This window comes from Aotus nancymaae, unplaced genomic scaffold (assembly GCF_030222135.1).
Source record: "Aotus nancymaae isolate 86718 unplaced genomic scaffold, 86718_ANA_hifiasm-v0.15.2.pri h1tg000010l, whole genome shotgun sequence".
Classification (NCBI taxonomy): domain Eukaryota; kingdom Metazoa; phylum Chordata; class Mammalia; order Primates; family Aotidae; genus Aotus; species Aotus nancymaae.
In genome coordinates this window covers 32,517,093-32,535,447 of record NW_026988421.1, presented here as the reverse complement: position 1 = coordinate 32,535,447, position 18,355 = coordinate 32,517,093, and the positions used below count along the sequence as shown (strand labels likewise).

The following is an 18,355-nucleotide window of genomic DNA, read 5'->3' as shown; positions in this document are numbered from 1 at the left end:
CTTTACAGGTGATATCTCTGACTCTTAGTGAGTAAGAGACTCAAGTTCACACAACTAGAACGCTTACACCTTAGGGAATGAACTCAGGCTATTTGGACTCCTAGTCTTATGCTTTTTTTGCTACACAATGTTGGTTTTCTGGAGAGAAAGGAGCCATGGGCACCAAGGCATGGTTAGAGGAGGTTTAGGTATCCCTCTTAATTTCCATCTTCCCCTGTCTTTAAAATGGTTAATCAATGTTTTCTTAGTCTTATGTAAAGTGCTGGGCAAAGGCAGCTTTGAGCATCCCCTTCTACCATAATTGTCACCCTTAAGCCCTTCCTGTATAGAGATCCTAGAGCCCCACTGGTAAAGAAGTAATATCTGCATAATCAAGTGGGCTTAAATATGAAGAGACGAAAGTGACTTAAAGTAGAGCATTCCAGTTTTCTACCCGAAAAGCCTATGGATCGAACACCCTTCTCCCAACAAACTTCCCTCCATCTTGACTTACTGCAATAGCAAAAGGCAAGGCCACAACATCCCAGAACCCCAGCTGAGCCGAGCCAAGCTGCAGCTGACCTGCAGACGACCACAGACCTATGAGTGAGAATGTATGCTGTTGCAAGTCACTGGGTTTCGGAGTTGTTACCCAGCCATTTTACAGCAAAAGCTAATTAATATCTGTCACACTCAGGGTGGGAGGCACTTACCCCGCCACGACGATCTCAAAGTCCCCATCATGATCCACATCAGTAACTGCCACACCATAGTTGAGCTGGGTGGGGTTGCTGTCATAGTCAGGGGGCAGAACTGAGTTGGTAACTGCAGTGAACATGGGTTCAGCCCGCTGGGACCCCTCAGTGAGGGGCAGAAACCAGAGCAGCAGGAATAGCAACATCCTGGACATCTGAAACCAAAAGTGACAAACATTACTGAAAGAACCTGTAACCAAAGCAACCCAACATCAAAGTCCCTGGTAGGCCCAGAGTCTTTCTCCCCTGCTCATGGGGAGCTTGGCAGCGCCTAAGCTGCTGCTTTTCCACAAGCTCTGCCCTGCCCATCCTGCCTCCGTCATGGCTGATTACCCTTAGCCTGCTCTGCTTTTTCTTTTTCTATGGCACCTATCATTATATGATGTACAGTATAATTTACTTATTATTACACTTATTATTTATTGTCTGTCTCCCTCTCCTAGAGTGTAAACTCCACTTGGGCAAGGATCTCTGTTTTATTCACTGGTATGCAGCAAACCAAGGATAGTGAACATAATAGGCACTTCTTTCCTTCATTTATTTCATATTTGTGGAAGGTAAGAAGAAGAAAGGAAGGAAAGGAGGGAGGAAGGGAGGGAAGGAGGAAGGGAGGGAGGGAGGGAGGGAGGGAGGGAGGGAAAGGTATAAATACAAAGGCATTTCCCATGATCTGCGAGAAAGACTGGGAGCAAGAAGAACACAACAGCTCTCAAACCATGGAGAGTTTGGGTGAGACCCTCATGAGTATCCAGATTTAGAACAATAATAGAGGCAATGAAAGACTGACCTTCTGTGGGACATACTCCAGAGGTAGCCAGGGGGAATATGTGACTTGGCACATTCCCCAAGCCAAGATCCCTCCCTAGGGCAGCTGTCCATTGCCTCCAGACCAAGAAGCAGACAGTTAGGGGAGGTGTTCCAGCAGGATCTGGCGGGAAGCACATCATTCACTCGGAGAAATTAAACCATTGTGTGCGTGTTTTATTATAAATTAATTATGTATAATGCATTGTATAATTCATTATTATATCTCTAACATAACTCAGGGTGTTGCCAAGTAGCCTGGGGCCATGGGAGCCAGCGGCACACACCCAGGAGACAGATGAGAATGGCTAAGGAGGTGGAGGGACTCCACCCGCTTTGAGCGAGAGCAAGGGAGACACTTGGAACGCTGCAGATGGCACCACCCTCAGACTCTGCCCGAAGGCCTAGATTCAGCACTCACGGAATGTTTAAAAGGCTCTGCTGGAAGGAGGCCCACAAAGCCTGCATAGGTCCAGTCCCAGCAGGCAAAGCGGTACTTTCCTGCCTTCAGAAGGTAGCAGACCTCTTCTAGATGGAAGTTTTCCTGCTGGCTTGTCAGTGCATCTGGCAGCCAAGAGCAAGCCTGAGTGAGGCTGATGTCTTAATGAAGGGAAGAGCAAGGAAGATCTGAAGACTGTCTCCCCATATGGAGACAGATGCTCCCGCCAGCAAATGAGCTTGCTGTTCAAGGACCCAGAGACCAAAATGAAGGACCTGGGCACTGCCTTCAAAGCCAGATGCAATTCAGAAGCCTCCCGAATGCCTTGCTGGAGAAGAGCAAGGCTCCAATTGCAGGGCAGAAATTGGGAAGGAGATTCTTGTAGTGTGCTCACAGGGCACATGTGGGGTGTGGCATTACCAAACTGAGGTCATTCCAAATTATAGAGATGTCTGAATGAGACAGCATCTTCTACTCGGCTTTCTAATTACTAGAGACAAACGCATCATGAATCACTACAAGAGCTCTGCAACTTGGCAGGAAGTTTGATTGGATAAAGGAAACTCATAATTGGATTAATGAGCAGCTGGGTGGGGACAGGGGAGGAAATGGGAAACTAAAGAGTATTTAATAACCAGTGTCAACACGCTGAAATGTAGTATGGATCTGAAGGTCATTGGACTTTTCAAGGGATGACCTCCGTTTTAGTGGACGGCAAAGGAGTTTCAACTTGAGGGCCAAATCTAATTGATTGGCAGTGGCTGGAAAGAGTGCTGTGATCAGCTTACAACATGAGCAAAGGCATGAAAGAGAAAAGCAGCATCTGACATATCTTTTAGAAGCTAGTCAGTTCCTCCCAGGTACCACAACTGCAATTTGGGTCATGGCCACCAGGGAGGCTGGTCCCATTCGGGTAATATGAGCCTGAAAGTTCTAATCATTAGAACCTTTCTAATGAAGGCCCTAAGAGTCAAGAACCATGATCTAGCCTCTTGAGTTTTACTTTTTCTTTTAATTAAAGGAGACATGTGAAAGATGTAGCTGCTGTGTTATCCATTTTCAGATAAATAACCTAAAGCAAGATGAATGTACCTATTGGCTGACCTCTATTTTGCTCAGGTGACCTTAAACAAGTCACGACCTCTTTGGGTCTCTGCTTTCTTTTCCAAAATGAAGGTTTGGAGTTCTCTAAAGGTTTTTTCCAGCTCTAAAATTCTATGATGAATTAAAGGATTTTTTTTTTTTTTTTTTTTTAGATTCAGACCTTTAGCAGTTTTTTCCCTCCTGAGCTGCTTCTATAAACTTCAGGCCAACCCATGTGGTTTTCCTTTCTGAACATATTAAACATATTTTGAACAAGACAAGCTTTTCAGCAGGGTTCTGCAGTAGTTATCTTACAAGGGCCAAGGCCAGAGAGGAGCGAGCCATCATTAGTGTGGATCCTGAACTCACCCAGCATAAGTAGAGCAGTGGCTGGCCTCCCCAGGAGACCAGGGAGAGAGTGGAGCAGGGAGAATAGGTCTTTTACATTTCATTCCTCTGCCATGCCAAAGGCACCCATTGCACCCACCGGGCTGCTCAGTATCCTTGAAAGGCCAGGGATAAGCAGTGGGCTGTCTCGATGGTGTACTGAGCAATGGTTACGGTGAGGAAACTTAGGAGAAGGTCTGTAAGTATAATTTTACCCTCTTTTGGGGATTCAGATAAAGGAAATCATTTAAATGCTCTTCGCCACCCTGGCTACTCAGAGCAGTCGGCAGACCAGTCCATCAGCGTCATTCAGGAGCTTGTTGGAAATGCAGAATCTTGGATCCCACTCCAGACCTAATAAATCAGAATCTGCATTTTAACAAGATTTCAGATGATTCCAATGCATGTTAAAATTTGAGAAACATTGCTCAATCTTGGCTGTGCATTGGAATCATCTGGGGAGCTTTACAAAAATTCTCATGCCTGACAATAGTTTCTTGAATAAGAGCAAAAGCACAGACAACAAAAGAAAAACTAGCTAAAATAGACTGCATCAAAATTAGAAAACTTTTTTACATCAAAGGACACTATCAAAAGAGTGAAAAAGCAACTCACAGAATGGGAGAAAAATATTTGCAAATCATGTATCTAACAAGGTGTTAATATCCAGAATATATAAAGAACTCCTACAACTCAACAATAAAAAACTAAACAACCTGACTCAAAATAAGGGACTTGAACAGACATTTCTCCAAAGATATACAAATGCTCAAAAGTACATGAAACATCACTAATCATTAGGAATATGCAAATCAAAACCACAATGAGATACCATTCCACACCCATTAGGATGGTTATGATAAAAAACAAAAACAGAAAATAAGTGTTGGTGAGGATGTAGAGAAACTGGAATCCTTCTGCATTGCTGGTGAAAATGTAAAATAATGCAGCTGCTGTGGAAAACAGGATGGCAATTCCTCAAACCATTCCAATTACAATTGTCATATGATCTAGGAATTCCACTTGGGCATGTACATGAAAGAACTGAGAAAAGAGACATGAACAGATATTTGTGTACCCATGTTCATAGAAGATTTCTTCACAATAGCTAAAAGTAGTAGCATCCCAAGTGTCCATCAACAGTTAAATGGGTGAACAAAAAGTGATATATGCACACAACGAAACGTTATTCAGTTTTAAAAAGGGAGGAATTGCTTTTATATAGGAAGAAAGAAAAAAATAAAAAATAAATAAAAGGAAAGGAATTCTGACACATGCTACAAGGTGGGTAAATCTTGAAGACATTATCCTAAGTGAAATAAGCCAGTCGCAAAAGGACAAATACTGTATGTTCCACTTCTACGAGGTATCCAGAGTAGTCAGATTCATAGAGGCAGAAAGCAGAATGGTGGTTGCCAGAGGCTGGGCAAAGGGAGAAATGAGAATTAGTGTTTAATGGATTATGGAAGTCTCCGTTTGGGAGATGAAGAAATTCTGAAGATGGATGGTGGTGATGATTGTACAACAATGTTAATGTACATAACGTCACTAAAGTATATACTTAAATATGGTTAAAATTGCAAGTTTTATGTTCTGTGTATTTCATCACAATAAAAAAAATACTAATGCCTGGGTCTCCTCTCAAGATATTGTGACTTCACTGGCACAGGATGTAGCGAGGGCATCAAATTTTTGTTGCTGTTAACATATAATCATGGGGATATCAGATTTTTAAAAGTTCCCACGTGATTCTAATACATTGCAAAATTTGATGAGCACTGTTCTATATCAGTGCTTCTCAAACTTTAATGTGTGTATGAATCACCTGGTGGTTTTGTTAAAATGCAGATTCTGATTCAGTGACTCTGCAGTGGAGCCCAAGATTCTATATTTCTAACAAGCTCCCAGGTGGTGGTGGTGATGTTGGTCCATAAACTACACACCGAATAGCAAGATTCCATACTGCAGCTCCCAGAGTCCTGAAACCAGGCTATATACTACAGTGAAGGTACAAGATTGGTTCCAGAACCTTCTCCTCTGCCTCTAGATCTAAGGAGCTGAAATCAGTCCTAGGCTATGCAATCTCCAGAGCTGCCCAGGCTCAGTTTATCTTTACACACTCAAAGTGCTGGCTGTCTCCAGCTCAAGATCAAAGTCCTACAATTGACAGAGAATGACAAAGAGGGATTCTGACTCTAATTTTTATGAAGAGGTGAGAAGGGGAAGGGTTGATGCTGGAGTGGGGGTCAAGTCAAGGAGACGAAGGATAGCTCCCACAAAAGGGCAGAGCCTAGGAAGAAGGGGTTCTGGGCAGGAGTTTGCAGGGCAAGATAGAAACACATACCACTGTGTTCCCAGAAACCACTGTAGTGCCTGGTACCTAGCAGGTGCTCTATTAATATGTGTTAAGTAAGCGCGGGAATGAGTATGTCCAATTGATTACATGAATCAACAGAAACTGCTTGCAATTTGTCATAGTTGTTCAAAAGCTGTTCTTTCTCTAAAGAAATGCTCCTCAAACGGCAATGTGCTTACCAATCACCTGAGGGTCATGTCGAAAATACAGATTTGGATTCAGTAGGTGTGGGGTGGCCCCTGAGAGCCTGCATTCCCAGGAAGCTGTCACGTGATATGAGACTCTAGGCCAGTGGCTCTGAACCCTAGCTGCCCAACAGAATCACCTGGGGTGGAGGTGTTTAGAAATATGCCACCATCCAGGTCCCTTCCCCAGCTTCTGATTGAACTGGTCTGAGGTGGGGGTTTGGGCGCTGTATATTTTTAGAAGCTGCCCAGATCATGTTAATGGACAGTCTGGGCTGAGAACCACTGCCCTGGCTTCGTGGTCCCCAGATGGGAGTGGAAGCTACAATCTGATTTGAAGTGAGAAATGTTTCTGCTACCAAAATTCATCATCTGCTGGTTGAAGTCTATAAAGAAAATCTATTTATCTAGGGAGTATCAAAGGAGGAGGGGGGATATAAAGTTCAGGGGGGAAAAGCAGAGCAGGATGATACTGCCTGATGCAGAAGAGCAGCCAGCACCAGGAATGACCTCACATTTTGCATGGCTGACTCAGGGAGCCTCTTGTCACACCACTGTGAACATCTGAATCCTTGGGGAGAACAGGTAGAAAGGTTAAAAATAGAATGAAAAGGCAGGTTGAACGGAACTGTTTTGTTTTCTTGAATGTTTGTGTACCAAGCACCTACTATGTATTAGAGTACTGGGAGCAGCACTCTCTGGCAGGAGTAGCACTAGAGAAGTACACAGTACAGAGTACTCCATGCAGAGATGCCGAAGCTCCTAGGAGTGCAAAGATGAATAAAACCCAGCCTTTGCCTTCAAGGAGCTCTCCCAACAGTCAGCGGAGCAGCCGTGTGATCTCAGGTGTAATACCGCATGTAAGGGCAATGAGGAGGTGAATCTAAATATCAAAGGCGGAAGGGCACAGGGCCAGTGGGCAGGGTGCTTCGGTAAGGGACGTGGGCTTCTCCTGCAGGGAAGGTGTGCGGAGGGGGAAAAGAAGGGACTTCATAAGGGCCAGAGATGGGAAATCTTGTGTTTCAAGCTGTGAAAATTGCTTTTTTTTTTCCTTATTTTTGAGACAGGGTCTCACTCTGTTACCCAGGCTGGAGTGCAGTAGCATGATCATAGCTCACTGCAGCCTCAAACTCCTGGGCTCAAGCAATTGTCTCACCTCAGCCTCTCAAGCAGCCTAGGACTCTAGTTGGGTGCTAGCACTCCTGGCTTTTTTTTTTTTGATAGAGTCTATGTTGCCCAGGCTGATCTTGAACTTCCTGGGCTCAAGCAATTCTCCCTCATTGGCCTTCCAAAGTGCTGAGATTACAGGCATGAGCCAAAAATTTCATGTCCAAAAATTTCTTAAAAACGCTCTATAAGCAAACTTTTTGAACAATTCCCAGCAAGGTGAAGAGACAGAGAAAGAGAGGTTGGTCATGGTGGCTCATGCCTGGAATCCCAGCACTTTGGGAGGCCGAGGTGGGCAGATCGCTTGAGGTCAGGAGTTCAAGACCAGCTTGGCCAACATGGTGAAACCCCATCTCTATTAAAAACACAACAAAATTAGCTGGGTGTGGTGGTGGCGCCACCTGTAATCCCAGCTACTCAGGAGGCTGAGGCAGGAGAATTGCTTGAACCCAGGAGGTGGAGGTTGAGTGAGCCAAGATTGCGCCACTGCACTCCAGTCTGGGTGACAGAGCAAGATGCCATCTCAAAGCAAAAAGAGAGTGAGACCAATGCTTGCAGTTAGCAACCTGGCTTTGGATCTCAACCCTACCACAGCCTGGCTCATGCCCTCGGGTCTGTTCCTTGATCTTGCTGGTCTTTGGCATCCTCATCTATACCATGGGGATCATATGAGCTGCCAAGATTTCAAGAGTTAAGTGAGTGACAGGAAGGCCTCTCCCAGGCCAGGCAGGAGGCAGCCAACTTGCGTGTTCCCTTTCTGACACAGAGAGCTGGAAGGTGAGTCTTTAGACACTAGTTGTGGGTTCCATGCAGCCAAACTCAGTTTTCTGTGGCCTCAGGACTTTCCCGAATTGGGTCTGGAAACTGGTAACTAAGCAACCTGGATTCTCTGAGGTGGGGTCAGGCAGCTGTGGGGAGAGGCTTCCAGGGCAATTTTCGGGGCAAGCCGTTATTTTGCAATTATGGAAAGAGCTAAGGCCACACCCCAAGCTCTCGCAAAAACAAGAAGCCTAAATGTTTCCGACATTGGGAACAAGCAGAGAATACACAGCCTTTCAGACACTTGTAGGAGAGCTGAGACTTGAAGGAGAGAGGCAGCCACAGGAACACTCTGCCCGCACAGGCTGGGCCATCAGCTCCACAAAGACACCCACGAAAGAGTTCCTGGAACTCAAGCAGCACTGGAGAAGAGCTAACAGGAGCTGCCTGGGTCTCCGCCTGCAACAACACTTCTTGTGGCCCCTCGATGACCCTGGCATTGTGCTAGGCACTGGGGTCACAGCAAGAAAGTTGCTCACCATTTGCAGTATAGGGTGAGGGATGCCACGGAGAAAGGAGCACAGAGAGGTCTAAGTTAGCTGGTAGGGGGAGCTGGGGAGTGCTTTCTAGAGGGAGGGACCGTAGCTGGACTCTGAGGATGCCATGAAGTTAGCTGGGCAAGGAGAGGCAGAAGGAGGAGCAGGAAGGAAAGCAAAACAGAGAGCTGACTCTGCAAAGGCCAGGAGGACCCAGCCTTCACCCAACCTGTCCTTCCCTATCTACAGGCCCTGCCACCTGCCTTATAAGATGGGAGGCAGCACCCATTTCCCACACCACGTGTTTCCAGCCCAAGGTGCTTCCATCAGACTAGAGCAGTCATTCTCCACCAGGGCGATTTTGTTGCCCTCTGGCCCCAGGGACATTTGGCAATATCTGGGGACATTTTTGGTTGTCCCAACAAGGGAAGGGGTGCTACTAGAATCTAGTGGGTAGAGGCACAGGATGCTGCTCAGTGTCCACAATGCACAGGACAGCCCCCACGTTGACATCCAGCCCAAAATGTCAACAGTGCTGAGATGGAGAAACCTTAGCTAGACAGACATCCTGGGCCTCCCTCTTTACTCAGCTCCCTCCTCCCAAGGGAGGGAGATTGAAAGAACTGGCCAGTTTGAAAGAACTGGGATCAAAGAGCCCTCTTGCAAGGGCCACTCTGCCATGTAGGGAGCTTGGCTAGGCAGGCTCCGCCCTGCCCCCACCCACAGGGAAGCCTGCAATGGTCAGGGGTAAGGTGTCAGCAAGCCCCAGGGAGCCCGAGTGGGAACCTGGCCTTCCAGACAGCTGCCTCTGCAATAAAGGTGGCATTTCCATCCCCACCTGCCTGAGCCCCATCCCTCTCATCCTTTCTCTCAGTTGGTCCTGAATCTGAGTCGGGGAGTGGGATGCTATTCATCGGGCCCCTTCAAACCCCAGCACTGTCACTCAGGCTGGAAATCTGGCATCATCTCTGCTGCCTCTTCATTCTTCACACCCACTGAATCCCAGAGTCTATTCTGCTTCACAAATGTCTCTCAAAGCTGCTCAGTCTTTCCACCCTTCCTGTGGGGGATCTGCCCCTTTCTCCCTCACCTGAACAATAGCAATACCTGCTAACTGCTTCCCCCTCTCCTCTCCCCTCCTCCCACTTCCACATGCTGTCAGAGCTCCCTTCCTAAATCCCAGAGTGGGTCGTGTGGATCTTCATATGGACTCCGTACACCAGGCACACAGAGAGGCATATAACTGCAATTTCGCATAGTAAGTACCATACAAGGAATGGACAGTAACAATAATAACACATATCTACCACTGACCATGTGCCAGGCACTACTCTAACCACTCACATGAATGATGAATGACCCACTTAGTCTGCATAGTAATGCTGTGAGAGAAGAACTATGACTGTCCCCATTTTACAGATAAGAAAACTAAGGCACAGAGAGGGTAAATAACTTGCCCAAGGTCACACAGCTAGTACCTGGTGGATCCTGGTGTATGTCTAAGCAAACGAGCGCCAGGATTCTTCTACACCATACTGAATAGTTTCTCTCATGACATCAAATTTACCTTAACAAAGTGAGATGGGGACACAGTGAAAGGAGCTACCACCTCTGCCTGGGAAAGATGGGGAAGGCCTAAGAGAGGCAACGCCAAGTGGGCCAGAGGAACAAGGTGGAGAGAGTGCTCTAGGCTGAGGGAGCAGTTGCATGGGAGACGTGCAGCTTTGTGTAGTGCAGTGAGGCTCTGCAGGGCTGGAGCTCCGGGCAGGGGCAGGACACCTGACCTGATGGGAAGAAGTGCAGCAAAGGAGGCTGGAAAAGACATTGGAGGTCTCGTGAGTGACACAGGCCCAGTGGGTCAGGGAATGCCATGGCCAGAGAGGTGTGTTAGAAGGAATACTGTGTCAGTACAGTGTGGAGAAGGTCATGAGAAGGCTGGGCTGGAACCAAAGAAGCCAGTCAGGAGGCAAATACTGTGGCCCAAGTGAGAGAGAACACTGGAGGCCACCATTCACTCACTCATTCATTCATTCATTCACTCACTCACTCATTCATTCATTCACTCTCATTTATTCATTCATTCATTCATTTAGTATTTATCGTGCACCTACTCTATGTCAGGTACTGCTCTGGGCACTAGGAAAACGGCTGAGAACAAGATGAAGTTTTTGGTAACGTATGGCATCAGCATACATTCTAATGCTTCTATTTCTCCACCCCGTCTCCTGCCTCGTCCTCTATATTGCCAGCCTAAGAGACAAACTCTAGACCTCTGTAACTCCCTACCCCCCAGAAGGTGCCATGTTCTATGCATTTTCCCCAGCACCAAGAAAATGTACGGCTTCCTCTTCCTCTCCTCTGCCTGGAGACAGCTCTAGACACTGCCTGCAGCAGCACTCATAGACAGGAGACCCGGGCTTGCTTCAGAAAAAGGCAGACAAAACCTCAGGGGACCCAGATAAGGAAGTGCCACAGAGGCCGGTGGGCTAATGAAATGGTGTTTCTGAAAGTGAGAGGACAAATGGAGTCTCCTAGCCTTATGCAGAAGTCACAGCAGGTTCTTAATAGGTTCTATTAACTGCTCAGGCTTCCTGTTCTGTAAAATGGGAAATAATGTTTATCGGGTTGCTGTGAGAATGAAATGAGATGAATGTGTGTTAAGTGCTGAGCGTAATGCCTGGCACAGACAAAGTCCACACATGGTAGGTAACGGCACCAATAATCACACTATTACTACTAATAATAAATGTTTGCGGGCTGCATGAATGTGTCTCAGGAGATGGAGGCCAGGCCTGCTCCATGCCCCCTTTCCAGGAGTAGTTGCCAAATGTTGAATGGAATGCTCTGGACTATGAGACTTTGAGGAATAGGTTTGCTTCTATAACTAATTTGTCTAGGGGACCCTGATGGAGTTCTTTGACTCCTTAAATATTGCTTCCTCGGCACAGAACCCCTTAGCATGTTATGCTATACACATTTGTTCTTCAAATATTGAGAAGATGCCTATGGGCCAGGTTAGAAATGATGAAAAAGACCTAGTCCCTGACCTCAAGGAGCTTACAGTCTATCCTGGGTGAGACACAATTCAGTGGGATAAGCTCAGAGTAGAAACAGGTACAAAGTAGGCCTGGAGTGATGGCTCATGCCTGTAATGCCAGCACTTTGGGAGGCCGAGGTGGGCAGATCACCTGAGATCGAGAGTTTGAGACCAGCCTCACCAACATGGAGAAACCCTGTCTCTACTAAAAATATAAGATTAGCCTGTCATGGTGGTGCATGCCTGTAATCCCAGCTACTCGGGAGGCTGAGGCAGGAGAATTGCTTGAACCCAGGAGGCAGAGGTTGCAGTGAGCCAAGATCGTGCCATTGCAGTCCAGCCTGGGCACAAGAGCAAATCTTCATTTCAAAAAAGAAAAGAAACAGACACAAAGTACAGACATAGGTCATAAGAGGGAGGGGTTAACTAGGGAGGTGGCAGGAAGGGCAGGAGAAAAGGCTCTCTGGAGATGGTGAATTGGATTCTAGGTGATGGAGACCTATGGATCAAAGACATGGATGCGAGACAGCTTGGTACCTGCTGTGAATGCATTTGTTGCTGCTGGAACGCAAGGTCTGGGATATGGGGTGGAGGGAGAGAGAAGAGGGGAAGGTGGGGACAAGGGTGGAGATGCGGTCTTGTGTGGGCAGCAGCTGGGGCCTGGAGAGCCTGCTATGCCATGGCAAGGACCTTGGAGTCACACTGTGTGGGAAGTTTTGAAGTTGGGTGGAGACAGGATCAGACTTGTATTTTTGAAAGGGCGTTTTAGACTTTGGGCAGCAGTGTGCAGCATGGATAGACCATGTTTCTGAAAAGTGAGAGTATCACAGAGAGGATTTGAACATCCTGGGGCAGGGGTGGGGCAGGGCACTGTATCCTCCAAAGCTCTTTTCCAGGCCTAATGGTCTATGGGTCAAGTGTTTTCCCTAAATAATTTAAAATGCATTAGTGGACCCTGCTATTTAAAAGCATCCTCCCAGATATCTTTTTGTGATTCACTTCCTAGCTTGTCTCCAGTAGAAGTTCAAATCTCTATGTAGTCTATCAGCTTCAAGCAAAGTAAACCTGCGCTGAGCTTCCCTGCAGCAGCCAGGTGGGAATGGGGCAGGAAGGAGAATGAGAACAGCAAAGGGAGGTAAGGAGGAAAAGAAACACGTCCCTGCTCCAGGCTCAGAGCCGGCCACTATCTCCGGGAGTAGGCCTTTCCTGGAGTCCTCAAGCGCTGCTTGATCAGGGTCCTTTGGAGGTTTACAAAGTCCTTGTGCCAGCTCTGGGAAGGAGCTAGATGGAAGGCGGGCTTGGAGATCCAATCGAATACTAAGGGTCACTTCTGCCCCAGAATGGCCACCAACATTCACTTACTCATTTGTGCACCCACTGAGCACCTCTGGAGCCCTTCCACATGCCAAGTGCCAGGCTAGGCACTGAATTCGTGGCTGAGAACAAGTGACAGTGTCTCCCTCATACTGTTTACAAGGCAGCATTTCTCCTTGAGGACTCTTATTTCTCTACCTGAAAAAGCCTCCTTGGATATACACAGCTTCTCAGATGAGAGGTGCATGATGATGATTTCTAAGAAAGAGCCTGTTCTTAGAGACCAGGTGAAAGGGAATATGCCACCCCTCAGAGGAAGAGACTGCCAGTGACAGAAAGAGCCTGCCACCAAGCTCCTCCGATTACAGGGACTGACCTCCAGAAGCTAAGGGACCTGCTTCAGGACATGTAGAAGATTCATGGCAGGAATCTACATAGTGACAGTCTCATGTGGGAAGGGAGGGATGTCACCTCAGTCCTCTCAGGGGAGCCTCAAGTGACTTCCTACCTCTGATCCTGAGCACAAGGAGGACAAGACCAGGGTCAGACCTCATGTGAAAAACACCAACCAAGGCTGTTCCCACCAATCCTACAGGAAAGAGCTCCTCTGCCCTTTCGGGAGGGGGACCTTCCAGCTCTCAGGCCTGCTCCCCTTCCTAAGAGCTCTGTTAAGATTTGCACAACACGATGCTTCCTTTAAGACACATCTACATCAAAAGAGGGCTGGAATGCCAAAGCAGGAATCTCCACTGATGTGGCTGCTCTCTAGGTAGGTGAAGGCTGATGTAAGGGAAGAAAGAAGTCCTGCCGTTCCTCCTCAGGTCACTGGGACACTCCCAGAGCTCAGCAGTGATTCTCATGACCTTGTCACTGTACTTGTCGGGTGCAAACAAAGATAAGAGTAACTGGAAACAACAGAGTGGGTCATTTAATACGCTCTGCACTCTCAATTCTTCCGTAGCTAATTAAAGCAATATGTCAAAATGTCCCTTGGAAGAGCTCTTAAAGAATATGTCTGTTAAGTAAACAAGGTTTCACTAATTAATGACACACCTTCCCATCTCTCACTGAAGTTCCTTGTAGCACTTCCTGGGCCAGGAGGGTTGAGCAGGAAAGGATGGAGGAGAAGTCGCCATCTCCCTTTCTCACAGGGAGTGGGGAACATATCCAGCCTCTTGTCATTTGTGGAGCTATCAGTTTCTCCTCCGGATGTTGATCAGATTTCCTGAGCTGGAACCAACTTACAGGGCCAGGGTACTGGAATTTTTCCAAGAAGTAAACGCTTTGCTTCTTACGAAGTCAACGTGATTTCTTTCAAGGAAAATTTTTATTTTTTTTAAAGTGTCTAGGGTTTTTGAAGGGCAAATCTTTGGACTTTTCTCTAAAGAGAATGATTATAATATACTTATTTATTTTTCTTTTTTGCTAAGACCACCTCCCCACCACACACACACACTCACAGAGAGACATGGGGGTGGGAGAATGACTTGTCCAGTATAACACAATGAGTCAGTGGCATAGCCAGAAATAGAACTTTCCAAACTCCCAATTCTTAATAATAGAAACATTAATATAGCCTCTATAAATATTTTCTATTTATTTTTGTTTTCACAGCTCACATTTAATTTTCACAACTCTGGAGGAGTCTGAGTAAGATGGTCTCAGGAGGGAGCAGACCACGTGCCTGCAGCGCGATCCTGGCTGGTTCCCTCTCCTCTCTGGATCTCAGTGTCTTCAGCCGTGAAGTGGGAGAACTGGATGAGAGCACGTCTAAAATCCCTCCCACCTCTAATGTGCTGTGATTCTGTGCCACAATGCTCCAGTCCTGGATTTCCCAATCTTGGCATTACTGACATTTGGGGCCAGAAAATTCCTTGCTGTGGGGCGTGTTCTGTGCACTGTAGGATGTTCAGCAGCATCCCTGGCCTCTGCCTAGTGGATACTCATAGCACTCTGCTCCCCAGTTGTAACAAGAAAAAAATGTCTACACACATTGCCAAATATCTGGGAGGGGGAACCAAATAACCCCTCTAGCAGCCATTCAAGGACTTCAATAAGGCCAAAATCATGAGTGGTTCAGTGGAATAAAGGTCTTCCTCTCCCTTCCTTTTCCCCAATGCTTTCACACCTTTCTGTACACTTTTCAAAGACAACCTCTCAGTCCTTTGCTACTTCTCATTTCTTAAATGCCCTAAGTGGTCTGGGGTGTGTTTGGTGTGATAATGAACCAATTGATTTCATACTTTCTCCTAAGGAGAGTTCACAGGTTTATGTCCCCTAAGCAACCAGCCAGGCTCTCCAGAAATCCCTAGCAGAGCCCAGGCTGGCCTGGAAGCCTGTATCTGCAGCCTGCAGGAGGCTCGGTGAGCACGAATTTGTCAGCACTCTTAAATCACTGGGCTCCGAGGAAGGCTTCTCCCAGAAGAAAGATCCTTCCTTAGGAATCAATAGCGCAAGGTCCTCCATCACATTCAGAATTATCCTGGGACCTGTAAAATTTCTTTTCCCCAAGCATGGCAGGACCCCAAAGTGAAAATCCTGAGGTGGGGGAGGGAAAGAGGCAAGGAAGGAGCCCTGTCAAGAAGGCTTTGCCCATCAGCCCAGATGTTGCTGTGAGCAGAGGCTGCTGTGCAAACCTGGACACTCAGGCTCACTCGCTGGGAAAAAGAAGACTCCAGGGGTTCCCAGTGATTCGGCAATAATATCCCCTTCCAACTGAATACCTCTTTATCCCTTACCAAGGGCAGAGGAAGACTATCTCCCTCCCCTACCCTCATCACACGGTTGTCAGCCTCACCGTTTAGCAGAGAAGGAAACTGAGGCTTGCAGAGGTTAAATGGTTTAAGGTCTCAGCAAGCGAAGACCAGATTCTAAGCCTATGTCCTCACCATTACAATGAGAAGGGGAAGGTTCAGCCATCCGGTGGGGCTCATAAAAGCCCCACTGGACAACTTCCTGTTTCTCAAAGTCTAATGCCACTTCTCAAGCTCTATACCCACTCCCCCATTCAAACCAAAGTCCAGAGAGCTTGTGCTATAGCTATGTTTTATGTAAGTATATTCCTCTGGTCATATCCAGAACTAGACCATTTTGCCAGCTGAAGCTAGGAGCTGGTGAGATCTCAAGCACAGCCTCTTAAGACTCCAGTTTAAAGAGAGGGGCTTTTGCTCTCAGGTGGTCCACGTGATCCTGCCACCACCCTCTTCTCCCTGAAGATAAAGCCCCAACTTCATCTTCTGTGAGGATGAAGGAGAGGAGGGGACTCGAGCATCTTCCCTGGCAACAAGCAACCCTTTCGTGAGCCTTCAGGAGAGAAGTGGATTCCGCCTCTCAGAATTCTGGCTTGGCAGCAGTGGGTTTCTCAGGAGGGTAGGCCGCCAAGTCTGCTGAGGCTCTGAGGAGAACCAGGAGGAAGTCCGTCCAGTGTGCAAAGAAGCCAGGTGGGGAGATGAGAACAAAGGGGGCAGCCCACAGGCCACTCAGCAAACCTCCTTCCCAGAGCCCAGCTCAGGTGTCAACAGCCAGGCTCTTAGAACAGAAGAAAGGGCAATGGAAATGGTAGTATCTTCCAGGTCACCCAAGAAGCCCAAACATAAGGATTTTGCAAAAATAGAATGTCCTAGCACTCTGACCTTGAGCTAGGAGCAGCAAGGGTGGGGGAAATAGGCAAATACTCTTTGGAAACTCTCCAATCCATCTAGAATCTGAGTCTGAGAGGTCTCACCAGCAGTGGTGTGACTGCAAGACAGAGAGACCCCACGCCCGCTTTCCTTGGCGCTCCAGACCTGGGTTCCAAGACCACAGTGAGGGGACTCAGCACTTCTGACTCCTAAGTACACAGACAGAAACCTGGACTTGCATGGCTTTTGCTTAAAACACCACTTGGAATAATAAAACCAGATTGTAGAGGGACAGAAAAATCATTAGGAATTTCTATGATCTGTGTATGTCCATGACTAGAACTGTATTTTCTCCTCACCTCCTCACTCTGAAAAACAGATTCAAAGGGAATCTCCACAACTGTATGAGATGTATTAATTTACCAAAGCCTGGTCAGCCAGTAACTATGAGTGCCTCCTGTATAGAGAATGTATGTCCATCTTTATAGTGAAGAGGAAGCAGGCCACTGGAGTGGAAACAGCTCTGAATGGAGCACCAGGAGTCCTAGGACCCAGCTCCATGTCTTCCACCAAATAGCCATGTGACCTTGGCTTTATCCAGCTTCAGTTTACTCATCTGTGAATGAAACGTGCGTGCAAGTGTTAGGATGGGATGGGATGGGATGGGGTTGGATGAGATGCTCTCCAAAGCGCCTTGTTTCTGGCTCTAATGCTCTGAAACTCCATGAGCCCTTAAAGAGTTCAAAGAACACACCTGCACCAAGCACAAAGAAATGATGCCCGAGGGCGGCTGGGGCTGTGTACCAGCTCTGTCTCCTTGGAATGTTGTTCTTGCACCTGCCCCATTGCACCTGAGGTCACAGGACCACCTGAAGTCCAGGAAGCCTGTGGTAGAAGGACTCCAATTACGATGATAGTGGTTGAAGGCTGTAGCCTGAGCTGCCTTAAAAGCATTAAGTTGCTACAGCAGGTGAAGGGCAAGAAGCGAGAAAGTCAGTGGTCCTGAGCTAGGTACCTTTGGCGCCCCCTACTGGACACCAAGGAATCTGCTCCACCTTTATGCTTCCAGGGCCTCGGCACGGGAAGCAAGGCAGCGCTTGGGCATGGGAGGCTGTCACAAGGTGTTTAATAGGACTGCCTTCCTGGTTGGTGGCGTTCTTTCTATAAGAGTCTTTGTTTCACTCCCTAGAATTACGCAGGCCATTGGTCCACACATTCACAGGGGCAGCCCTGTGCAGCCGTAGGACGTCTTAACCAAACATCAAGGTGCCAAGGAATAAACATCAGAGTTCAGAACACCAGGTGCAGCCCAGATGGAGAAGGGAAGAAAGAGCAATAAGCAGGTATTTCGCTGCACAAATCCCCAGTGGAAAGAAGGTCTTGGGAAATGCAGCAGAAAAATGTTGACTGCAGGCAGACCACGATGGATACGGATTCATAGCCCCCATAAAATATCTCCAGGCCGAAGCAGCTATCCCAGGAGTCTGAACATCACCCACTTTCAGGGGTGGGATAAGGCGAAGGATTCACCCCCAAATGAGCAGCCACAAAGCAGGCTACCCCTGACTCCCCACACACAGTTTCGACCTTCTCCAGAGTCCATTAGTACCGACCAGAAACTAGAATGTTCTAATTGTGGTCCTCTGTGCCATCATCAAGACCCTCAACTCCCTTCATTACCTCTTAAATTGACTTAAGGACCTACTGCCAGAAGGATGTTCTTAACCAAGTCAGAGAGAGAGAACCTTTTCTCAAGGACCATACTGGAACAGCCACCATGCTCCCACTTTTCCAGCCTCCACCTCTCCCCCATGACTGACAGTGAGGAGCTGTATGACTCTCTCAAGAGCTCTAACTCAGTCTTGGACATCTCCAGCTGTAAGTTGTCTGGGTTCCAAATCTCCGTCAATCGCTTATCTCTTCCCACATGGGTC

The 18,355-nt window shown here is 47.4% G+C and overlaps 1 protein-coding gene across 3 annotated transcripts in view; it reads right to left on the bottom strand.

Annotated features, from left to right (window-relative positions):
* CRTAC1 (cartilage acidic protein 1) overlaps window positions 1-18,355 on the bottom strand; it is a 164,786-nt gene that overhangs the window by 145,084 nt on the left and 1,347 nt on the right. For all 3 annotated transcript variants that reach the window (XM_064373998.1, XM_064373999.1, XM_064373997.1), the window contains exon 2: window positions 693-889. In XM_064373998.1, coding sequence (XP_064230068.1) covers window positions 693-889 — 197 coding nt within the window. The remainder of the gene's footprint in view (window positions 1-692; window positions 890-18,355) is intronic.